Source organism: Crocodylus siamensis, chromosome 3, assembly GCF_052110815.1.
Source record: "Crocodylus siamensis isolate JL-2025a chromosome 3, ASM5211081v1, whole genome shotgun sequence".
Taxonomy (NCBI): domain Eukaryota; kingdom Metazoa; phylum Chordata; order Crocodylia; family Crocodylidae; genus Crocodylus; species Crocodylus siamensis.
In genome coordinates this window covers 60,910,232-60,937,285 of record NC_143397.1, presented here as the reverse complement: position 1 = coordinate 60,937,285, position 27,054 = coordinate 60,910,232, and the positions used below count along the sequence as shown (strand labels likewise).

The 27,054-nt window shown below is 42.3% G+C and overlaps 1 protein-coding gene across 2 annotated transcripts in view; it reads left to right on the top strand.

Moving 5' to 3' along the window:
• MCC (MCC regulator of Wnt signaling pathway) overlaps nt 1-27,054 on the top strand; it is a 363,930-nt gene that overhangs the window by 227,600 nt on the left and 109,276 nt on the right. For both annotated transcript variants that reach the window (XM_090038383.1, XM_090038384.1), the window contains one exon: nt 13,841-13,954. In XM_090038383.1, coding sequence (XP_089894509.1) covers nt 13,841-13,954 — 114 coding nt within the window. The remainder of the gene's footprint in view (nt 1-13,840; nt 13,955-27,054) is intronic.

Sequence of the window (27,054 nt, the reverse complement as noted above, 5' to 3'; positions counted from 1 at the left end):
CCCCTATAACAGTAGTTCATGTGGCTTGGTTGACAGACTTTCTTCTTTTGAGTATTCTGACCTTTGGTGGCGATGAAAGAAGATTTATGCTACATTACTAGAATTCTATTTTTAAATGAGGAAAATATAATGCAAAACAGCAAAATTAAATTCCATTTAAAAAAATAGGTAAAGTATGTCAGCTGAGAGCCCTCCTCCTGCATGCAGGCTTTGCAGAGCCAAGCAGCAAGGTATGATGTGCTTAGGGATGATGGAGGTATCTTCCTTCCCACCTGAGTTCTGTGTTGTTGCTTCAGGGAAAGAGGCTAGCACTAATACCTAATATAACTGCTTTTAGATTGCCAAAGGGGACCCTTGGGCTTTGCCTTGTTGTCTTGTTGCTGGAAACCATCTCGGTTCTGGGAAGCTGCATGCAGCATATTCCGTACCATAGATGTTTTGGGGCAGTTCACAAGAAAGAAAAGGGTTTTTGATTTTAACTGAGCTAGCGTTCTGCCGCAAAAAGCCTCGACCTTTGGAGAAGTGAAATATTTTCTTACTCACCTAGAACAACTCCCTGCTTTTCCCAATTTTCTTGTCTTCAAAATCAGTTCTTCCAGCATCAATAGCCATTATTACAGAAATGAAGTATTTTGTTTTTCAGACAGTCCAATGATTGTTTTTACCATACAGTTACATAGAAACATGTGAAAGCATAGTTTTTTACTCTCTCAGGCCAGCCCACATAAGTTCAAGAGGCGGACTACTTGGAAGAAAAGCAAAAAAGTTTTATGAATCTGACTTTCTACTACTTGATAACCTGCCTATGACTTGTGAAGAGTTCTCTTGTGAGCCCTTAATTACTCCACTTTGTATGTACCTCTGGGCAGCCCAGAGGCAGTGGTGGCCCCAGGGCAGCCAATGGCAGGCTCTGGGCAGCTGTAGCAGGAAGCACTGGGCAGCGGTGAGGAGGAGGGACCACATTTCCCCGTGCTGAGTAGCAGTTTCTGCCCGGCTGGCGCTGCTGCTGTTTAGTGTGAACAAGCGAGTCTGGAGCAAGTGCGGGACGCACTGGGTTAGGGCTGTGGCACAGGTCCCCACCAGTACTGTGGGGCTGAGGCCCACTTGCTGCTGCCACTGAAGAGACTGCGACCGCCTGGTCTGCCTAGAAAGGCAGTCCAGCTGCAGAGCTGCCCCAGCCCCGCTTCACGCTCAGGGGGTGGAAGGATGCACCACCACCGGGCAGTCTGGGCCAGATGGGACTGAGGGACCTGCCAATGGGTAGATGTGGCCTGTGGGCCACATTTTGCCCACCCCTGCCCTAGCTGCCCCGTGTGACGAAGATGAGCCTAGCAACCAAAGTGAACGAAGACAGTGTCCATTCCATGAATCACAGTTCATTCATACTTCTGCCCCTGTATTGTGGCCTCCTACTTGAAGTGGTGATGGCATCTGGACTTCAACAACTTAATGGGGCATCCAAGTTATACCTTAATGGGAGAGTGAGCCAGTCCTGCAGTGGACAGGTGGAATTAACACATTGTTGAGACTCTTAGGCAGTTAGCTGTTCTTAGAGCCAGTTGTTTCAGGCTATCTGCAGACTCATGGGTATTATGGTCATATTTTCAAGTTTCGTTCGTGTCTTCAATTCTTTTCTTCATGGCCATGATACTGGAAACTGTTTTTGTTTTTTAAAGAAAGTCGGAGGTAGTAACTTGAGCCCTGGAACAAGGGTAGGCAACCCCTGGCACACATACAAAAGAGTGGCATGCCAAGGCATTTTGATGGCATGTGTGCCTCAGGGTGGACAGTGGAGGAACTGTGAGGGGCCCAGTCCTTGCTGTGGCAATGCAGCCGTTCCCTGCTGTCCACCTCAAGGCGCCCATGCACCTGCTGCAGGCAGCAAGCCAGGTTGGGGCTCCAGTGACCTGGTGCAGCTGCTTCCTGCTGCCTGCTGTGAGCAGCCTGGGCTGTGTGGCAGGCACATGCACCTTGGGGCAGACAGCGAGGCAGGGGCTGGGGCTTCATTGCCACAACAAGGATCGCACCCCACATGGCTCCCCCACTGTCCACCCCTGGCATGCCAACATCTTACAGGTTGAGGTTGCAAGTGTTTTGCCCAAAAACATTGCCACCCCCTGCTCTGGGGTCTAATGTCTCTTGTATAGTGTCTTTGCCTTATTCTGACCTTGGTGCTAACTAATGAAGTAGGAATTATCAGAGCTCTATAGTACTCCATTTATCAAGGGAGATAAAAGGAAGATGCCTGTGTGTATCAGTGTGTGTACGCTTTATATTATTCTGAGCCTGTTTCTATTCCCATTAACTTTGATGACTGTATCAGGCTCTTTGTTCCTCAAATTTATCTTGATCAGAATGGAGATGTCATACAAATTTTGACACACATCCTGTATTTTCACCAATCTTTAGTCACCAAACTTTTGGCAAGTGGAATGCTGGAGTTGTTTTAAAGAATGATTGGGTAGATTCACAGACACAATGTGAATAGAAAATGTAATGCAAAAAAAAAATCAGTTTAAAAATTGTATAATGACAAAACCAGATTGTTTTCATTTGAAAACTCTTCGGTAAATATGTTCAGAGTATATATTTTGAACACTTGTGGTTTGTTTTGCTGCAGTTTGGGTGGCTGCATCCTGACTTGTTTCAGCATGCCATTTGGTTAACTGCGCACAACATGCGAAGTGACTAGGGAATGTCTAATATGACCTAGTTACTTCAGCAGGATAGTCACAAGCTGTACATTTCATCTGTCATTTTATAAGTTGGAAGTTTCTGTGCTTTTGGGGACTAACACAAAATGATTCTTTCATGAAATATTGTTTCTTGAGGTGATTTTTGTAGAAACCTCCAACAATATAATGGTAGCATTTTTTAGTCATTTTGACTTTGCCTCAGATAATTACTTAAAGGGCAATTGGCTGTGGTATTTCAGGTTTATGCTCTAGGGATCATACCAGGAAGATTGTTTAGGGAATACTGAGCTGTGCTGTCACTAATTCTAGAAGATGGTTGTACTTTTAGGTTTTTCCATTCCAGCCTTGTCAGTGCACTCACTAAAATGGACTTTGATTACATTCATTTCATCACTTCATGCCAGAAAAATGTACCTTCGTGGAGTATTGGCTGGAAAAAGTACTATAAAAAAATAAGTGCAGGATTGAGGAGGGAAAATGGTTGAGAGAGCCATTCATTTAGATAAATGTGTTTTATCTGCACGTAGTTCTGTAGTTGTGTGTGGTACTGACAAAATGTAAGCAGCATGACAAACCTCTGGTATCATAAATCCCGTCTTATTAAAATCTCCTAAGATTGATATAAGAACGTTTTGTTTTCAAGGTATTGTTCCTCTGATGTATCCAAGTTCATATATGTCTGTGCTGTAATTTGTTATAAACTCTTGTTGTTGTGTGCATTACTGTACAGCCATGTATCCACAAATTAATGGTCATCTGCAAAAACAGAGTAATGCCAATATTTCCTGAACCCTGTCTGAAGTCGTCTTCCCCTTATCTCATATGGGAGTATGGATTGGTTGGATATACTGCAATGTATTCCGTTTCCAGTGAAGTTCACAAATGGCAAAGTCCTGATATGTGTAAAATCTTAAATATTTAAGTTCCTACATTCAAAATCCTGAGTGGGTCAAATTCCTTTATTGATATTAAAAGTGTGATTGTCATTGTTCCAGTGCATGTCATGCACAATGCCCCATAAAAATGTATAATACACACTGGTTTTTCCCTTTAGTCCTTGTCACTTTTAGTTATTTCCACCTGGTAGCTTCTCTCATTCTGAAGGAGGGTTGAGAGATGCTTAACCAGTATTTATTATTCTCTTGCTGTTTCTTCACTTCTAGATGGAAGTCCACTTGCATTTTGCATTTTTAGCAGTCAGATACAACTCTGTGTCCTGCCTCAGACTTCCTGGAATTTCACACATTGCCATGGCATTCTGAGATTGTAATTTGGTAGAATTCTTAAAATTGAGGGGTTTTGTTTTATTTGGCTCTTGGATCCAATTGAGAGTTTGTTTTTGAGTTGTAGTGCTTACAGGCTGGAAAAACAAAGTGCCACCCCTGTCTGTACTCTAAGGTAAAAGAGGATGGTGGAAAGGTGAAAGGAGAGGTACTAACAACTAAGGTGGTCAGGCAGTAATTGGCTGTGTCAAGATAATACACAGCTTTAATGACACAATTGGGTATTCTTTTCTTTTTAATATATAAGGGAAAAGGGAAGGCTGGTTGACATCTTAAAGACGTTCAGAAAGGCATAAGCTTCCATAGGCTAAAGCCCTACTTCTAATGTATGAGGATGTTGTCTGCACAACCCCCATCTCACCACAATTGTGATGTTTTTGTGGCTTTTTGAATTTTTGTTACAGTAACTCAGCTCAGGGGGACAGGAGGGGAAGGCAAATGGAATGATCAACTCATTTTATACCATGCATGGACAGATACTTCTAGGTTCCCTTTCTGCATTTGCTATATTTGAGACTAACAGAGGCAGATAGTAAAATCATGTCATTAGGGCAACTATTTTTAGTTATTTCAGTTGAGATGTGATGCTTTCTGTTTAGGAAAACTGTAAGTGTGCATCAAGCTCACTGACAAAATACATCAGGATAAATGGCTGTTTCAAAATGTGTAAAATGCTCTGTAGGTGGTTAGCTTCATAAGTGGCTCTTCTTTGTTTATGATTTCTATATTTTATGGTTTTTGCCACTAGAATTCCTCATCAGCAACCCACTGAAGTCAACAGAAGTCTCTTTCCATGGTTTCCTCTTGCCAGTAAACCTCTGAGTTCATAATATTCTCTGCCAGAATTCAGTCCAGGACCTCACAGGCATTCTTCCAACATACTCATCACACACAGTAGACTTTCTATTTCCCTGTGCTCCATTCTTATTTAGTCCACATTGACATTGCATCTGTCCTTTTTTGATTGTCAGTAATCTTTATATATATATAAAAATAACTCCCTCTCTGCAAATGTTAATATTAATCATGCTGACTTAGAGCAGTTCACAAAGCCCAGTGTAAACAATATGTTTAGAGCACTGTGCAAACAGTAAGTCATTAGCCAATGTTTACTATACCCCTATGGGACATGGAAGTAGGTATCCTTTATTCACATTTTTACTAATGAGGAAATTAAGTCAGAGGCTTGAAATGATTTACCCAAGGTCACAAAGGAGTTGGGAGTCAAGTTCAGGAACCTTTTGCCTGTATTTATGCTGCTGCTTTTTAAGCCATATTTTGCTACAATCTGATATCTGATACATAATAACTTTTTAGTAGTTACTCTCTCTAGTGATCTCGCACATTTTTCCCTTGTACTGATGTAGCAGTCTACTGTGGGTATTTGCAAATGCCACCACATTAATGGTGACCATTACTGTTTAAATACATTTAAATGAATGTAGGTGGAGTTCTGCCGTAAGATGCTATGTCGTTATGCACCAGTTGACTCTGCTTTTAATGTTGCCAGGGAAGGGGCCTTCCACTGCTGCTGAACTGGCGCTAATCCAAAGCCAATCCCAGGAGCTAGTGTAGACCTCCCAGCTTTTTGTTCCTACTCAGTTTTCTTGCTTCTTGTGAGCTGGCAAGGCATTGTAGCTTACAAGAATTCTGTGCTCAAGTGGGTAATTGTAATTATCACTGCCCCGCAGGCACACAAGCAATGAGCTGAGCTGAGCCGGCTAGAAGACTAGAGAGGGGTTGTGTGTGGCATATGTATGCCTGAGTCGCATGCATGTTTGTGCCTTTTGTAATTAAATTTAATAGAAACCATGGCTTCTGAGCTAAGATGTGCAGTATAACACATACACATATGAGTTCTTTTAGGAGAAAAATTCTATTTTCCTTGGACAGTGGTTGAGTTTTAAAGAATAAAAGAAGACTATTTTGAGCCATTTCAGTAATCACCGTAAAATACGTTGGTTTTGCCTGCTCTGTTGGATTGATTGTGTTCTTCACTGCTACATTTATTTATTTCTGTAGAATGTGAGAATTCAATACCTTCTAAATTAGATCAATAGAAGCATTTATGAACAATGCAGGCCTTGTCCGAGAGCTCTCTTACTTGTGCTCATGTAATTCTCCCTGGGAGTTGCAACCTAAGGGCTTGGATCCGTATTTAATGCACACTAAAACAGTAATGGTGTCTGGTTATACAGCCTTAATTGTTATGAACTGCTGTGTCTTTAATATGTTTTGTAATTTTATGCCATTAAGATTCAGCCCACCTTGAGCTTTATGCATCTTTCAGTAACGCTGCCTCATCTGTTATTGTTCACTCAGAAGAAAACAGTATCTCACTTGGCTGCCTCCATTCTCTTCTCCCTGCCTCCCCCAGTTTTCATATCCTGTCACTATTAGGTGCCACAGAATCACAGCTATGGCTTCCTTGACAAATAAATTAGTTTTCCTTAAAGGGACACTGTGTTGTTTTTCCTAGTGGCATTTTTGTGTCACAGATACCTTGGATTATTAAAGTCTACTTTCTGAATGAAACAAATGAAAATTGTAGTTTCACCTCATATCCTCTTTGTTCATTTTAGCTCTTCGTTGAGTTTCTCATTCTTTTGTATTTCAGCAGTACCTAGCAGCCCTAATTACTGGAATTCCTCTCTATAAGAGTAAAAAACTGTCCTTGACATAAGCACTTTTAGAGCCAGATCAAGATAAGATGCAACCAGTGTGTTAAAAGTAAGATAAAAGGAGGACAAGGGAAACAATACTAAGATCACACACAACTATTTTTACTTGGATTCATGTTGTTTCTGTTACAGTACATGAACTAAACATTACCTATATTTCCCAGTGGTGGATCAGCTATTGTGCTAGATGCTACGTCGACAGTAAAGACTGCCATTGGTCAAACGAGATAATTTAGAGATGGGTCATAGAAAGTAGGGTTGGAAGGGACCTCAAGAGGTCATCTAATCCAGCTTCTTCCCTCTCCCTTCAGAGCAGCAGTATCACTATCTAAACCATCCTAAGGCAAGGGAAAGGTGCATTTTATAGGCTAACTGAAAAGGCACTTTTATCCGGCCCCTGGGCACCTACCAACAAATGTGCTCTGCCCAGCCCTCCTGTCCGCAGAGGTGCGAGCAAGGCTCCCACTTATACACACCCCTGTCTACACACCCTATTGCACTTCACTCCTGCCCTCATAGGTGGAAGGGCCTGCCCTAGCCAGCACACAGCCTCCAAGTGGGGCTCCTGCTGCCCCTGCTGCAGCCACTCCATGGGAACCTGCTCAGCTTCCCAGGTAGCTTGCTCACTCTGGGCAGGAGGTAGGGTAGAGGGACGGAGAGGGGGGAGCTGCAGCTGGGCAGGAGCATGGGGCTGGGGCTGGCGGCAGCTTGGCTGGGCAGCATGTGGGTTTGAGGGAGGGTGTGGGGACAGCCCACACACTCCCCCACATTGCGAGCAGCCCCCATTGCCAGCAGCAGCAGCAGCAGGCAGGGGTGTTCAGGGTGCTCATGCCTGGTGCAGGCCCTCAAGCCCAGCAGGGTGTGGCTCTGGCCAGCACTGCACGCAGCGGCAAGGAGCATAGCCTGCCCAGCTGACTCTATCACGGGGGCTCCCCACAGCACACCTGCAGCTCCTGCACTTGCACCAGGGGAAACCCTACGCTGGAGCCAGCTGCCTTTCCCACCCCCTACCACAAATCCCTGGACTCCACAGGGAGTGGAGGGAGCCTTGCCCCCTGCTTACCCGCAGGTTCCAGGTACCTGCGGCAGAGGGTGGGGAAGGCAGCTGGCTACAGCACAGGGTTCCCCCGGGTGCGAGTGCAGGATCTGCCATTGCACTGCACAGAGCCCCCACAATAGAGTTGGCTGGGTAGGCTGAGCTCTTCGCCTCCACGCACAGCTCTGCTGGGTGCCAGTGCCCTGAGCACCCCAAACTGCTGGTGCTGCCAGCCTTGGGGGCTGTGCATCATGTGGGGGAGTTTGTGGGGATCCCCAACACCCTCCCTCACACCCCACAAATGTCACGCACCCACACCTTGTCCCCGCAACCCCTACCAACATAAATACACCCCAACATACCTTATGCTCCACCACACACCCCTGTACACCTTACCATACACACACACCCCTTTCTGGGGAAGCAAGGGGAGGGACTTCTGGTAGCAGAGGTGAGGGGTTTGGGGTGGGAATTCTGGTCCCAATAAGGTGACTGGGGGCAGGGCAACAGTTAGGGGACGGGACTGCCGCCAAGGGGCAGGGCTACCCATGTGGCCCTGGACAGCTCACCAAAGCTCGTTCAGTGGCTCTCCAGCCAAAACAATTGCCCACCCCATTCAAGTACTAGTTGGTACAAATGCTAGTCTGAAATTGCATTCACTCAAAAGAATTTACCACATTGAAGTAACGTGATAGAAACCAAGGTGAAAATACCTAACCTTTGATTGAATTGCAAAAAGAAAATATATATACAGGCATACCTCGTTTTATTGCACTTCGCTTTATTGTGCTTCGCAGATACTGCGTTTTTTACAAATTGAAGGTTTGTGACAACCCTGTGTCGAGCAAGTCTATCGGTGCCATTTTTCCATCGGTTAGCATTTTTTAGGAATAAAGTATTTTTTTAATTAAGGTATGTACATTTTTTTTAGACATAATGCTATTGCACACTTAATAGACTACAGTATAGTGTAAACATAACTTTTATATGCACTGGGAAACCAAAAAATTCATGTGACTCGCTTTATTGCGATATTCGCTTTATTGCGGTGGTCTGGAACCGAACCCGCAATATCTCCGAGGTATGCCTGTAGTGAAATACATACCATCTTTCAGCATGGATGGTTTCAAGTCTTACTAATAGCACAGATGAGGAAATCTGGGGTTTTTTTAATGTGATTTTTAAATTAAGCATCCTCTTATCCCTTTTATACTTGTGTATGAGAGCTGCTGGGCTAGTACAGGCAACCCCCACTTAGTGCTCTTAATTGATTCCCAAAAAACTGAGCATTGAGTGAAATAACCAGGGTTTTTTTTGATGAACCAACGTGGAAACACAAACAAATTGGCAATAATTGCGCAATGAGGCTGTACGCTATTGATGCGCTGTGATACTAATGTACACTCCTTGCCGCCATCTGTACAATGCCCATGAGCGTTATAACGAAACTCACTGAGTGCAAAGTGGAATCAGGTATCAATGTAAAATGAGCATTATAGTGAAATAGTGCTAAGCAAAACAACATTAAGCTGGGGTTGCCTGTATTTCATTAGAAAAGCAGTTGTTGATTATTGAATTACAGTGTGTAAAAAAGATGTTTCCTTATGTACTTATGTAATAGTAATTTATGTAGCTTAAAGAATTGTAGCTGTTATTTGAGCTATAGAATGAGGGCAGTGCTTAACGATGATAGGAGTTCCATGAACCTAATGAGCCAAATTGTGATCTGTGACAGCTGGTCAAAACACTGGAAAGACTTTTTCTCAAAAACATTTCCCACTTTATTTTTGTTAAGCGTGTAATGTTAACTTGTGAAATACTTGAGAATTAATGTCAAAAGCCAATTAGGTCTCTCAGAAAAGTGCACAAATAAATGTAGAGGGGTGAATAGTGCCATAACAAAAGTGAACAAAGTAGAAAATAAATATAGTGCTTGAAAAATCAACTCCCCTAAACCCCTCTGGCAAGTTAACAAAAGGCAGTTCCCAAAAAAAGGTCCCATGATACCAAAGAGGCACAAATTCTCTAACATTTAAGCTTTAATTTAAAATTTATGTGTGTGTAATATGTATGTACGTACGTACACATCCCCACGCCCTACAGTAAATATATTATTGAGACTGTGAAGTCAAGCATAGGAAGTGCCAGAATTAAGGTTTTTACACAATCATACTTTGCTCCTTGGCATGTAGGCATTATGATGTGCTCTTTAATCAAATGTAACAAAACCTTTAGATGCACAGACAGATTTCTATTACTTGAATTGACAAAGTAGTTCATCATCATGCTAGTACTTTCTCTTTTCTTTTCTGGACCAGTCCCATAGAGGGGTTGGGACACTGCCTTAGTTATCAGACATTTGCTGACAGCAAAAGAAGGGTGAGACCTGGGGATCTTCAGGTCTGCTTTCACAACCTGGAAATAAATGTTCATTACTTGGCACAACCTGTCTGCCTCTGAGTCCTGCCTCTGTCCCAGTTCCATTATTTTTGCTTACCTTGTTCCATTTTACACTCTGAATGGTACCCTATATCCCAGTCTGGCTTTTGGCCTTTCTGCATTTGAGTCAGTCATCTTTATACTCCATGCTTCATCTACATGGCATTGCTACCGCAGGAGACAAGCTCCCTTTTCTTAATTCAAATGCTCAAACATGGCAAAGCCCATAGTTACTGTTGCAAGGGAACATACTCAGGGTAGTAGGAATTTAGCCACTTAAATCCAAGTGATCTCTACTTGTCATGTGAAACTGCAGTATTTTTTTTTAAGTCTTTAATAACTTAGCCAGATTTGGGTGAATTTCCACAATGATGATAAAGGGCATATCCCTGAGACAAGGGCCACCACATGTCAAATTTCAGTTCTCTTCTCCAAAGCATGGGTGACCTAAAGTAAAAAAAGTCTGTGATTTTTTTAACCTGGGCAAAACAGCATCTTTTCGATGACCGCCATCTGCCATTTAGTTGGAGCACTGGAGTTGTTGCCTCTGGGCTTCCAGAATTAGACCTCACCTTTATCATTGGCCTCTGGTTAACAGGTGTCTGGTAATTTTTTTTCAATGTTCTAGCAACTGGGAGTGGAGTTATCCCAACAATGGGAAAGAAAGAAATTATGGTAGCTTAAGTGAGATGGAAAGCGATCTACTAGTAACTTAACACAGATTCTTGGTTCTGCAGAAGCCTCCCTGATACTAAAGTGAAGATACTGAAAAGAAATGGAATAGTGCCAGGATCAAGTCACCTAAGAGAAATCTGTATCCAGAATGAAGGGGAGAGATCCAGACACGGAGGGATGAGGACAATAGTGCTAGAAATTGATTATTTAGAAAGGTGGATGGGTGGTTTCATGTTCATTGATATATCTCAGTCCTGGTAATTGTTAGCTGCTGGATACCAGGATCAGTAAAATCAAGGAATGGGTCAGCTAAATTGCTGTATGCTCAGGCCAGGATTGACTGGAATAATTGAAAAGGAGATTCAGGAGAATAATGTAAAGAATTTTTTCAAATGAATGTGAGAGCAGAATCAGACCCAGAGAACTGAAGGGAGAAAAAAAATCACAAATGCTTCTCAATCTGCAGGTTAGCATAGAGTTTTGCAGTTGGTGTTGAGATACTGAAGTTCAATCAAGAAAAACCTCTACTAAAGGAACCACATGGTACAGTGTGACTGGGACCGGGATTCCAAAACTGGGTCAGATTTGGTCAGTGAAAATCAACTTGGTTTGACCGCATCCTAAAAATATTATGTATTTCACCACGGCTGGAAGAAGTTATCAAGAACATCCAAAACATTTCACTGGCATAGGCAGTTTTGAGGTGATAACTGAGGTGTACTGGCCCACATATTTGGAAGAGTGCCTTTTCTCAATAGCTGCAAACTGCTCCTTTCATAAGTACCAAATCCTTTTGCAGCATTTAAAAAAAAAAAAGAGATGTTTACAGTTTTATTTTTTTAAAGCATGTAGCTGTCATAATAGAATTATGTTTGCACAAAAAGCATCTGAAGACATCCAGCTGTCAAATGAGTCTCCTCAGCCTCTGACCCAAACTGAAATGAAAACTGCAGAGTTTACAGCTGAAAAATTATAGCAAAAATACTAGTCTTGAAACCCAAACTGACATCTTGAAGTACTCACAATGCTGTATACAAAGGCTGCAGTTGCTGGATCCATCTCAGTCTTCCTTTGCAGGAAAAAAAACTTTTCATCCCTCCAGACATCTGAGCATCTGTGGGCTTACTGGTTCCCAGCATTGAATTTGGTGGTTTTGGGGTTTTGTTGTTGTTGGGTTTGTTTTGGGGGGCTTGGGGTTTTTTTGGGTTTGTTTGGTTTGTTTTGGGGGGGTGTTATAATTCAAATTATATTAGAACCAGACTGATTAACAGTTTCAATGGAGGTAGAACAATAAAAATAATATAAAGGAAACCCTCCTAACAAAATGTCAGCCCAGTGAGAAAGAGAAGGAGTCTGGGCTTAAGAGTAAAGAGAAAGGTTTGTCTTGGCAACCCAGCAGTATTTGCCTTACTGTTTCATCTTTTGTGAAAGGTCAGTTTTGTTTTCTTACCCAATGTAACTTAGAATTGTTCCTCCAGTGCTACAAAGATGAACTTCAGTATTACTTGCTGGTTTTTTTCTTTGGCATTTTAGTTGTATTCACCATCATGGGCCCATGATGCATTTTTCCCAGCTATGGATTGGGTAATTGGGAATACAGGAGAAAGTGATGGATTTTTAACGTCTTCCAAATACAAATTTTTTTTTTTACTCTTCCTAAGGTGTCCATTTATCCCAGTTATCTGAGCCTATCATCCATTTCCACATGCCATCAGATAGATATGAATTGTCAATTCCACCTCGCAACCCCTACCATTCTGGGTGCTTTCTCAATCTTTTTTGGTTCTTCTCTTCCATTCTGGGTGCTTTCTCAATCTTTTGGTTTAGCTGCTCATAGCATATTCTCTGGTACTTGTGTGCACTGCATTTTAATTTCTAGTATTCTAATTGGAGATTATCATATTTGTTTTTACAAGAGTAAAATGCAGAGAGCAACAGCGCTGAGACAGCAGACCAAAATTGTAGATTCAAAAGAGTATCCAAAAGTGTTTGGAATCAATATATTGAAATAAATTATGTTTAGTCACCAAGCTACAGTTTATAAGGCAGCTGCAGATTATAAAGCAGTGATCTTCATCCAGGATGCCTTGAGATCCTTTTAGGGGTACCGTGCGGTACCAAGCAATGGTAGCACTGTTAAGTATGCAAACATGTTTCTCAAGATATGCCCAGAGACTTCAAATAGGAATCCATAGCATTAAAACCATTCTACCCTGTTGTGGTCTTTGAGTTCTTTGCAGCAGAAAAATTAATTGCTTTATTTATCTGTAGTCAAAAAAACAAGTGAAAACTAAAAGCTGGCAATTTCTGAGGGTCGCCTTGAATCACAAACTGGTGAGAACCACTGTTATAAGGACATGTTTGTCATTAGTATAATTATTTAATTCATACAAAATATCAAAAGAGTGAAATGCAGTTTGAGTCCTTCTGTTGAACTTCTGTAATTTTACTTGTTCAGACTCCCCAACAAGAGACCTGGGCAAAATGACAACTTCAGAATGGTAGTAACTCTGAAATGGCATTTCTGTTATTTGCAGAGTAATGTATTGAACTCTGCTGTATCCCCATTGTTCTTTCTAGCAAGCTGACAGACTGTGTTGGAAATTATTCAGGTGGTTAAAGCGTATTCCACCTTCCTTTAGAATACAAGACTTTGAGCCAGAATTTCTGGGGGGTCTTCATAACAAGTTTCTAATCTAGCTTCTATGGAGGTAGTGTTGAAAAGCTAATATACCTAGACTTTCAGCTATATTATGCTGCATTGTTTTTATTTTGGCTAGGTGTGTATTCGTATGAGGAGCTTATGTAAAAAGTGGAGAGTTCCAGTCATTCCTTAATGTGCGGATTATTTTTACTAGTTGATTATCTTTAAACTTAGTTCTGATTACCTCTTGGTTCTGAAGTGGGAATGCCCACAGTAGTCTGTGTATACAGAAGATCCATTCCTATTCTATTTATCTAAATTATGTCCAGATCTGGTATTTTATATGTGGTACAGTTTAACCTGGATATATTTTGATTATTTTACAGCTCCATTTAGCAGCCCTGGCATCACTAAAAGGAGACATAGTGGAGCTTAATAAACGACTGCAACAAACAGAAAGGGAACGGGACCTGCTGGAAAAGAAATTGGCAAAGGCACAGGTGAGTGGTGGCTGAAGATGCTGGAAATGGGCTATTCAAAGGTTGGGGGGGTTTTTCCCCTTTCAAACAGAAAAAGAGAGTAAAATGTACCATAACACAAACATCAGCTAAAAGAAGGCATGAAGAATTTATTTCTTTTTGTCACAGTTTTTATTTATTTATGCTTGTATGTTCTAATGGCATAACTAGAGCTAACTGAATTATTTCTTGAACTTTTTTGGTTCAAAGCCAGCATAAATAATCAGCAGTAATAAGGAATATTTTAAAATAGATTAGAAAATATAAATAGATGCAAGGTCTGGTTGGCTTGAGTGACTAACTGTGGAGCCTTTAACTTCTTGATCAATGCAAATGCAGCCAATAGTAGTAGTGATCAAAATTCATTGTTACTCTGTAGTTGCTCACTAGTCCAGGAGAAATGATTTGGCTGTCTCCAGTCAAGTTTGTAATGGGCAGGTTTCAACATCAGTATGATCACCCTTATAAGTGATGCTCAGTAAAGAAGCCAAAGATTAAATAGGAATAAGATATGAACTCTTAAAAATATTCTTTCAGAGCAGGATAAAGACAGGCAGAGAAAGGGTGTGATAACATTTGAACTATAGCTTTCTATGTTGCATGTCTTCTTTAGGCACAGAACATTTGCCTGCAAAGGCTGTTGCTCTTACACATTTCAGATACCCTCCATTGACTTGAATATAAAAATGTACAGGCACACCTTGTTTTATTGCGCTTCTCAGATATTGCGTTTTTTACAAATTGAAGGTTTATGGCAACCCTGCATCGAGCAAGTCTATCGGTGCCATTTTTCCATTGCTTAGCATTTTTTAGGAATAAAGTATTTTTTAATTAAGGTATGTACATTTTTTTTTAGACATAATGCTATTGCACACTTAATAGACTACAGTATAGTGTAAACATAACTTTTATATGCACTGGGAAACCAAAAAATTCATGTGACTCGCTTTATTGCGATATTTGCTTTATTGCGGTGGTCTGGAACCGACCCTGCAATATCTCTGAGGTATGCCTGTACTCAATTTCTTAGAGTTTAACGCCAGAAGGGGCCATTGGATTATCTAATCTGATTCTGAATATGTCACTGGCTGTTAAATATTTCACCCAGTTACACCTGTATACAGTCCAGGAACTTGTGTTTGGCTAAGGGTTGTCATCCAGTCTTGTTCTGAAGACATCAAGAAGTTGAGATGCCACCATTGGTAGTTTGGAACTAATAACCCTCACTGTTTAGGAAAACTTTGTGCCTAATTTCTAATTTGAATGTGGCTTTATATCCCAAATGTTGTTTTTTGTTGCACCTTTTTCTACTAGATTAGAGTCCTTTAATAACCAGCATTTTTTTTCCCCCACAGTGGTACTTGGTTTCAAATAATAATTTTTATAAGGTAAACGAATAGAAATATAAAGAGTTCATATACATAAGAGTTCCAGCATGGGCAACTGGTGCCACCTTACTTGGTGAGGAGGGGGAGGGGGGCAGCATGTGCCCCCCTCGCCCCCAGCAACCCGTCAGCGGCTGGGGGCGGGGGATACCACACAGCTGATCCTGCAGACTGGGGGGGTCCCCCCACAGCCAATCTCACTCACTGGCTTCTGGAAGTGGCCGCAGCACTCCCACTCCCTGGCCGGCACTCGCAGGTTGGGCCCCAGTACTCCCACTGGCCCCCGCTGTCTGTCACCTAAGTGCAAAGCATGGCCTGTCAAGGGTACATGTGCACCCCCTGTGCATCGCCACTGTATTCCAAGGCTTTTTCTCCAGCCCTTGAATAAGTTTTCACTGCTCTATTTTTCATATTCTCCAAGTTCTTCAACCTCCTTTTAAAAACAACAGTAGAACTGTACTCACTGTTCTGTATTTTAGGAGTAGTCCCATCATAAAGCAGTGTTTTTTTTAGACTCAAGGCACTCCTTGTTAGACTCAAAACACTCCTCAGAAAATGCCATCTCTTTGCTTTCGCTCATTTTTAGACTACAGAAAAATAATAAAATAATTATTCTCTGGCAGAACTCAAAGATCAAAACAAGTCAGAATGTTTTTGACATGGTAGAGTCTTATTTAGGGAAAATCTCTCGGTTCATCTTGTGAATTGTGTAGGCTTTCATGTCTGACAGTGCTAATACTGCACAGCACCCCACGGCAGTTTTATTAGGGACTTGTGGTAGCCCAGGATGCCATAGCACCCTGGTTAAGTATCACTGGCACAGAGCAGTAAAAGTATCTCCCTACTCTTTACTCCCCCCATTTATACACCCAAAGTTCACAATAATCCTTTTGCCACAGCATCTCTATGGGAATTCACATTGACCATTCCGATCCCTAAAATTCCTCTCGGTTTGCTGCTTTCCAAGGGAGTCCCCATTCTGAGATACAATTTGATACAAAAGTGTGCCCTTTGTTTGAATGGGGATTAATTTACCAAACTGTTCAGGCATTCTTTAAGTCTCCCCTGCCCTTATTACTATTTACTGTTTCTTCCAGTCTGTCATCTACAGATTTTGTCAACCATAGTTTTATGTTTACTTCCAGATCCCTGATAAAAGAATTGAATGGCTTTGGGCTTAATATTAATGCCTGAACAACCCCATTCGAAACACCACCATAAATGACGATTCCCTGTTGGCATATACCTTTTTTGATTTGGTACTTAACATATATTAAATGCATTAAGATTTGGCTTTCATGATATTATATAGTACTAATTTTTTAGATTTTTTGTATGCTTGTTTGCAATGAAGTTATATTTCTGAATTTATATCACAGCAGTTATTTGCATGGCTGCATCCTGTGATGTCATAAATGCATATAACTGCTGCTGGAGAACTACAAAAATGAAACCCTGCTGGTTCAGCTTCACCCATGGAAATTAAACTAGCTGCATGCTGTGCTATATTTTGTTTAGGTTCATAAGCCTGTCAATTAAAATGGGAATAAATCTGTGTTGCTTCCAGGCCAGGCATGAATACTTAGCAGCAGTCTCTCAAATACTTGTTGCAAGCCCTCTCTGTAGAGGTCTTTTAGGGCATTTTTACACATACTCTGGCAAGTGTTTCTGGGGGAGCACACTTTAATAAGTGAGCCACCATAATTAGAAGTGTCTGATCATCATGTGCATCAGCATCCTTGTGCTGAAAAAATGGCGGTGAGGCACTTTAAACTAAAGCTTGTTCAACAAGCATTAGGTCAAAGTGCCCCACTGGCATTTTTCAGTATGGGGACACTGATGCATGTGACACTAGAATCTGCGGGAGCACATTCATATCCATGCTCCAGCAGACTCGCTTAATCGAGTCTGCTCTGACGCATGGGATTTCCAGCAGGTTGGAGCAGGCTCCCTGCACCTGTATAGTAGCCCTTACTGACTAAATTTGATCAACAGGGCTGCGGGTTGCTTTTGCTTGCTATTAGGCATTCATTAAGGATCAGTTCAATTGCATTTGTAACTGCAGTTTGCAAAAGTACTAAACAATAAAAGTCGCATGTCCTTTTACATTGAGACCTTTTTTTAGTATGAGAAAGATAGTAAGAAATTGAGGAAAGATGAGAAATAATCTGAAGTTAAGAATTTCCAGATTGTGTCAGGTGAGTGGTCCATTTTAGAAGTGGTCAATCTGTGTACATATACTGTAAATGGCATGAGCAGCCTCTTTGTGTGGCATGTGACTGATCAGGGAGGGAGCAGGGAACACAATGGTAGGGCAGACTGAAGAAGGCAGAGCAATGGATGAGGCAGAACACAGACAGCACAGTAACATGTCGAGCAAGGGGAGGGGTTCAGAGTAGTACTGGGGGAGTGTGCAGGGTTTACCTTGTGCCATGTCTGCCAAGAAGGTTGGCTCCCACTGGTCTGTCCAGTCAAGGTTCTTACTCACTGTCAGAGGGCAATGAAAGAAATCCTATGTCCATGACAATCTTCTTACAGGGAGGGCTTACCTGCCTTGTTTGCCTTTAGCAAAAACTCTATCATTAATTGTTTAATGTCTGTAAAGTGTTATGCGGGTGTGAAATATTTGGCTGTTGATCCTGGAGAGTCCTGAGAACTGTGTAAACAGCTAAGAGTAATAAAGTTTAGTGTTTCTAAGGGTAGTGCCAACTTGCATTTCATCCAAATGTATATTTTGCAAAAGCCAAAAGTAAGTTCAGTTGAACTGTTTATATGGCATTTTAAGAATCCAACCAAAACAGTTTTTAAAGCAAATAAATCATCCTCTGTAGTAATTACAAGCCAAATGTTATGACATTGTGTTGGGTCAGGAGAGCCAAAGGATGAAACTGACCCAAAAGAATAGATATAGATGAAATTTAAGCTAATGGGTCCATTTGCATTGCCATGGTGAGGATTTCCAAAAGCAACGAAACACAAAAGGCAAGGAAGGTGAACATGTGTATAAATTAGGATTTTCATTTTAATAATTTGTGGTAGTATTAGTAATATAAGTAAAACCACTATAATGTAGGTACTCTTTCTGTTTTATTAAAAAAAATAACCCAAAAACAAAAAGTGGACCAGATTCTGAATTGTGTCCTTTAGGAGTCTATGCCCAGGAGGTACAGGGCAAATTCTGTGCTGACTCCAGGAAAAATCAGCACAGCCAAGAAGGTTGGAGGCAATTTTTGAAAGGTTTTTAGCTTTGCTGGTTTAGGGTTGGGCAAAGTGCAGGGGGGATTTGCATGTTTATAGACTAACTAAATCAGAGCTGTTACAACATACACTTTTGTAAGCAGAGGGCTTACTTCAGCAAATGCTGTGAAGGGCCTGCAGGAAACAGAGCTACTAAATAGAAAGGAGTGATTAGAATACAAAGCATAGGAAAGGGGAGAGGAAAAAGGAGAAGGCACTGCAGAGAGAGGCAAGTTGGGCAGGAGTGAAAAACAAAGTAGGTTAACACACTAAGGGGCAAGAGGCTTATAAAGGCTCGAAGTAATGGGATAATAATTCATAGTCTCAGATTAAACCATACTTAACACAATCTAGTCTGTGATGATTTCTTGTTCTGCAGTTTCCCATGCATTTTAAAAGTTTTGCTGGCTAAGAACAGCTACTCTGAGGTCAGCAATGGAATATCCAGGGAGGTTTAAGTGTCACGCAGGGGTGCCCCCCTGCTTCAGAGTGTTTGAAAAGTTGTCTCTGCCCTCTTCTCCCTCCCCTAAAATAAACACCACAGGACATGCACCTGCAAAGAGGACTGTGGGGAAAAATAGATCCCTTATCATGATGCCAAAGGAAGAGAGAAAATCCATTGTTCTTTGGGGGCATTCTCGTTTGGTTATTACTGCTTTCAAATAGCTGGAGTTCCTTAAAGAGCACATGTAAATGCTCTATAGTGCTTTATAATTGGTCCCCAGTTTTCTGCTGAAATATTTTTTGGACCAAAAATGGTTTTCCACTAAATGTTTTTTCATGAAGTTTCCACATTGTGTAGAACACGTTGCTGTTTTCTAATCAAAACCCCAACATTTTAAAAATGGAAGTTTTTAACTTGTAAAACTGCAGAGATGCCTTGCAGTGGGGAGTTATAGTCTGGCTATTTTGTGATTCTTCCCTGTGTTCTGTATTCCCCAAATAAATACCAGCTGTCTCCCATTTTACTCTCCAGAGGACAGATAAAAGATCCAATGAATTGTTGGACTTAATCCTTTATAGAGATCAAAACACTAATAAAAGGGGATTAAAGTCACATGTTTATTTTATTTGAAGTTGTGGTGGATGTGGAGGGTATTGCAAAAGATGATGGAAATAAGGAGGCCATATTAAAAATATAAAGTAAACATGATGCATCATGACCATTCTTGCAGTCCTCCTGAGCTGAGTGTCCCTAAAACATGTTTTCTTCTTTGTTTGTATTCCCTTCACTTTGATTTATTATTAACATTAGCATTCAGTTCTTCATACAGACTCTCAATCTTGGAATTATTTTTTCATCTTTTTCTTCCCTTCTGCACTCCACCATTCTTGTCCTCATCAAAACCTGTCACCTCTAAAATGTATCACTTCATCAATCTGATTAGTTGCCATATGGGGCCAAGAAGGAATGTTTTTCTCCTCCTGTTGCATATCATGGGGTATTTTTTCACTAGACATTGGTTGCAGCCAAACTGGGGATTTTGATTAGGGTGTGCTAAATGTTCTGCTGGGACTAAAACCTAGAGATTTCTGGCTAGAAGATCTTGCCCCTCTGCTCAGGATCAGACGGATCACTACATTTGGGGTCAGGAAGGAATTTTACCCTGTGGTCAGATTGGTACAGAGAATGCATTGTTTTGCCTTCTCTGTAGTGGGGGGCTTGACCGTCTTTCTTGGATCTCTCAAGTGTGTTTTGATAGCATCCGCAGCAGCAGGACACTGGCAGTCATTGTCCTCCTCCTTTACCTGTGGTAGGTTAGGTTGTAGATTTAGCAGTAGATTAGACAAGGATTTGTATGGGATGATTTGGATAGGGATGCTGCTGCTTTAGGCTGGGAATTGGACTAAACAACTTCCAGAGATATTTTTCACTCCCACTGTCCTATAATTCTGTGATTCAGAAGTTCACAGGGGTATACATTTTAGACATAGAGCAAGTAGATGAATGACTAGGAATCTGTATTCAAAGGGACTGAAGAATAGCATTTGAATTACCATAATGAGCCATATTTAACCAATATTGAACCACTTCTGTCTTCCTGGGCTTTCAGCTCAATCAACATCTCAGATGTGCATCAGAACAGATGACTGCTGTGGCATCTCATTATTAAACTCACTGTTGTAGTTAGCTGCAGTGTCTCCAATGGGTCTGTGGCCCATTGGAGAGAAATATCGGTGATTTTGGAGACCATCAGAGTATAGGTGAGTTTAAAAGCCATGAGAAGAGGTAAGGTCATTGGAAGACAAATGTGTAGAGAGGAAAGGCTTGGTCCCTGAATTGTTCTGTTTGCTATCTCTGAAATGAAGAAATGAGGAGGAAAAATAAGAGGTGAGATCAGCAGTACAGGGACAGCAAACACGAGAAGGAAGAGAGAGAAGTTGTTTAGAATTTATATAAAAAGGAGTAATTTAAAGGTTTAGCGAGTGAAGAGACAGAAGCCTAATTACAGGGATGAGATCAAATGGCAAATAGGAAGGAACAGAATGGGCACACAGATCAATGCAGTGCCATGCAGCAGTAGTACCCAAGCTAGCTAAGCTGCTAGAAGCAGTATAGTCATGCAGTAAAAATTCAGATCAGTCCCCTGCCATATTTATCAGTTCCATTCCTAGCTATCATGCCTACCCTTTTGTTTCTTTCAGTTTTTTCCCCCATGTCGTTGTTCCTCCTTTTGGGCACCTATACATGAGCGCAGAGGCTGGAATTCTCACCTGTTTAATTCTAGTCTAACTAACTGAGTCTGTTGGAGCGAAGCAATTGCTATGCTCCAGGAGCCTCTTGCATGTCATGTATCAGCATCCCCATGCTTAAAAATGGCAGTGGGGATCAAATGAGCTTTAGGTCAAGTGCCCCACCACCTTTTTAAAATGTGAGGATGCTGACACAGGGGACGTGGCAGCAGTTTTAATTAGAGTGGCTCTTGGAGCTGCTCTAATTAAAGTACCACCCCCTGCCCCCGGAGTATGTGTAACAGTGGCCTTTGTCTGTGTAGCAGAGCACTAGGGTGCTCGCTACTAGTAATAGTAATAAGGACAGCTGCCAATCAACAGGGCAGCACAGGTGAGAGTTGCCAGGGCAGCTAATGTGGGTCAGCTGGCTAGAAGGGGGCAGGGCCTGACCTTTATAAGCAACCAGGCTGAGGCCAGAGCCAGTTCCTTTCTGGCACCCTGAGGTGCAGGAGCTCTGCAGAAGAGCCCAGCAGAGCAGATACGAGCGGTGCAGCCTGAGCACCTAAGGGGACGCAGTGTGGTGAGGGCAGAGAGAATCCTGGTGGAGATGCCTTTACAAGAGGGCCAGTTTGGGCCTGGACCCTTATGTTATAGCCGGTAGGCCTATTTTGAGTTAGAGCCAGTTGGCTAGTAGTTTGCTTTGTGGTAGGGCTGTTTGTGTGAATACCGGAGGACCGGGTGAGGCTGTAGGGGTGCAAGGAGGCCTCACGGGAGCTCCCCAATAATTTGGGGGTTCCTGGTGCCCAGTAAAGGCACAGCACGCAGTGCCAGGGCAGCACAGTGATTGGTGCCGGAGCTGGCACTATGGGTGAGCGCCAGGGAGAGGCGCGACGTTGTGGGATGTTGTGACCCCGGCCCCGTAAGGGGGCAGTATTCTGCCCAGTAGGGCGTATGACCCAGGAGAAGGGTCAGGGCCAGGCACGGCTACGGGCCACCTGAGCCCCCAAGCGCGGGCAGCGCGGGAGTTAGGCCCCAGGGAGGGCGAGAAGCGCGGGCAGCGCGGGAGTTAGGCCCCAGGGAGGGCAAGAAGCGCGGGCAGCGCGGCATAGGCCCCAGGGAGGGCGGGCAGTGCGGCATAGGCCCCAGGGAGGGTAGGCATACAGGAACAGGAAACCTGGGCGAGCGTGCAGTAAGAGTCCGGGAGAGAGGCTGGCATGCGAGAACAAGCCCGGAGGGCTGGTTAAAATAAGAGGCTCCAGGGTGAGCGACCAGCATCCTACTGACACTAAGTCCAGGAGAGGGGCAGGCGCGCGAGAGGAAGCCTGGAGAGGGGCGGACGTGTGGATAGGGGCCTGACTGATAGGAGTGCAACAGAGCCGAACGCGTGACTAGAGGCCCGGAAAGGGTGAGAGGGGGACAGAAGCCCGGGAGGGGCGAGTATATTGGGCGCGCGTATGGAGAAACTCCAGAGAGAGGGAGTGCGCGTATCGAGAGACCCCAGGTGGGGGCAAGCATATGACACGAGAACGTCTGGTACAGCTGTGAGGCTTGGGGCGTGCTAAAGGGGAGGTTGGAGGCACGCATAGCCCTTAAGGCTGGGGTGCACCGAGTCACCCCATACGGAACGGGGAATAGTCCCAGCATAACACTGTGTACTACGGGATCAAAGGCAACCTCCCATATAGAACCAGATATCATCAAAGATGTGGCGGGCGAGATAAGAGGGTGCTGGATCACCTACTTGGCACGGTAGGGGGGCGCTAGAGGGATCACGGCCACCCCTGCGCCCCTCCCCATGACAGTCTGCTATTATCAGCATGAGACAGTTTGCTTCTAAGGTTCACTGACTCCTCTAGAAGCATTTTACTGTTTCAGAGACCAGCTTGCCCATTCCTTAGATGGCATGTTGTCTGTTGCTGTATCCTATGCCTCAGATATCCCAATTTATCTTGTGTGGCTTTGACTTTCAGCATAGGCAGAAAGAACAAGCTACTACATCCCCATCCATGGATCTCATAAATCTGCCTTGCTCTCCCTGCTTCTCATATGTCCCTTCTTTCTTATGCCACTACTAATAACTTTTTGTAAATAGTTCTACAAACTACTGCACATCCTAACTAACACTAAAACAACCCACTCCGCCCTCTTGTATCCGAAACAAAAAAGCACTTCTGTATCTCTGACATGTAACCCACAGTAAATGATACAAAATGAATGCAGGTCCACTTCTGGTTTTGATTTAAACCAAGCTATAATGCATGGCCATGCATAGAATTTACCTACCTCTGCCAAATGGACATTTTTCTTGTTTGAACTCTTATGAAACTAGTGAATTTGAAGCTTTAGAAGGGAGTTGGCTCTGAAGAAAATATTTGCAGAAATCCGTAAGAAATCCGTAAGAAAATAGACAAAGCTCATGATGCTCTTGTTTTAACATGCTGCAAAAAGAGAAGCTGAGCTATAAGGATTAAAATATTCATTAAAGCTTGATTAGTCTTCAGTAGCAGAAAAGGAAACGCAGAAGCTACATATAGTTGGATTTCTATAAATGTTTCTTTTTCCAAAGTTGGTTCGAGGTCCCCTCTTCTTCAGGACAGGTAAAAGAACACATTCCTAAAGGCCTTCATTGTCGGGACGTGCCATATATCTCAGAGCTTGGCAATTTTGTTATGCTCTTTTTAAAGAAAAATATTGACAGTTGATGCCACGAAAAAATGTATTTGGAGATGGGCAGTGGGGGGTTCGAAATTTGAGAATTTCAAGCTACGTACTGTTCCTCTCTATTCTGCTCCTTTGGTAATTCCACAAGCAACCTCACAGTTCTCCACACATGAATTACCCAGCTTTATCAGTACAGTAGTGTGCCTTTCTCTGTAAGCTAGACAGAAGAGAAGGTGGAGGAGAAGACTCCTAGAGAGGGGGAAATCCAAAACACTTCATACTCTTGTTTTTGGATGAGGAGACTTGACTTCACAAAAGGAACAGCTTTATTTTGTTTTGCTGTGAATAACTTGAAATCAAGACACATTCTGTCATTCAATAAGTGAGCTGAAATCATTAGAAATTAATATTAAAATCCTATATCGATTCTATATTGATGGTATCTCACCCCACTTGAAATTTAAATGCATTTAAGGGGTAGAAACAGGCAAACACTGGAGGGAATGTGGTCAATTGGAAGGATGCTACCACAGGTGGTGGATGTGTCCCATAATTAAACTGCTCTAGAAGAAGGCTGGAGACATGGTGAGGGAAATGCGAGGATGCAAACTAGCAGCTAACTTCTTAGCATTCGTATGGATCCATCCTGCAAACTCTGCAACATATAAGTGTCATAAAGAATTCATTACTAATTGTCTAGTGGCTGCAAAAATTAGTTGCAAAAGCCTGGAAGAGAATTAACACCCCTGAGATCACAGCCTTATTAAAAAAAATTCAAAAGTTTTAGGAGTGGAAAAGTTGTCTTGTCGAGTTGATGTTCTACAGGGGAGAAGGCAAAATGAAGCTTGCTTGGAAATCTGGTGGAAATTTTTGGAAGAATCTTCTGTTGTCTCCAAGCCAGAATCCAAGCCAGAAAATTGGAGAAACGTTTTTAATATTGAAGTGCAAGTTTTATGAGCTAACACTAGTTTGGAATAAATTTGAGATTTGGGCATAGAGATGAGTGGCGGATGGTAGGATTTGCATTGTGCAGAGTTCTGAGGAAGAGGGAATGTCAGGCAGGATGAAAGTACCTTTATAAATAAAAATGTCTGACATCCTCCAATCCCATTCAGTTTAAACCGTTCTGTTGTTTGGACAAAAATGTTAGCCCTTTAGAGCCTGCGAGGTAGGTATTGGTTTTTAGGTGTGTATGGGCTTTTTTAAAACTAATTCAAGTCACGACTTATGCTCTTCCTTAATTATTTTGTTACTGGAATTACTTCTACTTCATGAAGGTGCCTGAGGCTCTGGGGGTTTTTTACCATAGCACTGAGGTTAGGATTAGTCTAATCGTCTAACTGAGTACAGTAAGGGTAACACAAAGGATGAGGCTGTTACTGTTTTGTTTATGGTAGGTTTCTGTGCATTAATAGGCAATGACACTCTTTTGCTGAACTGATATCCTGGGGCTGAAATATTTTTTCTTATCCTCTCACTTCATAATCCTGATACTCTGGTGGTGGTTTCATGTTATCTCTCTTATCTAGAAGATCAGATTTAAGAGGCAAAGGTGTTCTCAGACATGGTAAATTGATTCAGTGAAGCAACTTGTAGTTTGTCCCAGGACAAGGTTAGCTTGCTTAACCTAAAAACTTTACCAAAACCACTTTTTTCTGGTACCTGGTCTTCAATTGCAACCCCATTCAGGAATCTGTGGCTTATCCTTGTACTTTCTCTCTGCAATGCCCTTAAATGTCAGTCAGGCAACTAGATATGAGGCCAGAACAAAGCTGAAGAGGAAGGGGGGAGTCTGAGTCACTTGTGTCATAACTGTAAGGTTGAAGATGGATTAAAAGGACTAAATACACACATCTTGGCTAGGAAAGGATGAGGACATGAAAAATCTTGTGATATTTGAAAGATATAAACAATGAGGTGAAATAATTTAGCATAATGAAATGACATTTAATAACAACAACAGAATTGAATAAGCAAAAGGCAGTTTTAGATTGAATATTAGAAAGTTCATTTTAACATTGAGTGACACAGAGTAAGTTTGGGCCAAAAGCTGTGTTGTGTGACACAATTGATAAACACTGAATAATAGGCAGTAAAACAAATAAAATTCTGGCTTGCATCTACGGCTGCATCTCAAGCAAAACCCAATAAACCATCCTCTGGCTTTACTCAGCCTTAATGAGGCCTCAGCTGGAGTACTGCATCCAATTCTGGGCTCCATGCTTTAGAAAGGAAATGGAGAAGCTTGAGAGAGTCCAGAGGAGAGCCACACACATGATGAGAGGTCAAGAGAACAGGCCTTATGAGGAGAAGCTGAGAGGCATGGGACTCTTCAGCCTGGAGAAGTGAAGGCTCAGGGGTGACTTGGTAGCAGCCTATAAGTATATAAGGGGTGTGCATCAGGAACTGGCAGGACATCTGTTCACCAGGGCACTCCAAGGGAAAACAGGGTCTAACAGTCACAAACTGCTGGAAAACCATTTTAGACTAGACAAAAGGAAAAATTTCTTTACTGTCTAAGTCTCCGGAGTCTGGAATAGACTCCCCCCAGAAGTGCTGCAAGCACCTACCATGGATACCTTTATGAAATGTCTGGATGCTTATCTTGCTGGGGTGATCTGACCCCAGCTGATGGCCTGCCCCTTGGGCGGGGGGCTGGACCCGATGATCTTGCAAGGTCCCTTCCAGCCCTAATGTCTATGAAATCTTATGAAATCTATTAAATCCTGGTTAGTAGATAGCCTTGATATGCCCTTCCTTCTCTAGATTGTAGAATTCAAAACTATGTGTTCCCCCCTTTTGAACGCTCTTTAAAGAAGAATCATTTCACCTTTCAGGACGCACCAGCCAAGTATCCTTAGGCTTATTTCCCACCAAACCAGCTTGCAGCCTGTCCTAGGGCATAGTGGTTCCTGCTTCTGCCTTTTCTATTTCCACATTTTGTTGCCCCAGTGACTCTTTTAAACAAAACTTGAAATAGTTCCGGTGCACACGTTTCACTGATATCTTTAAAACATTTGCTCTTTGTTGTTCACATTATATGTCTGTCACTGTATAAAGATTATTGTGAAAAATGGTGCAAAGGTGAGAGACGGAAAGCGAGTCTGATAATGTCTGAGAATGGCT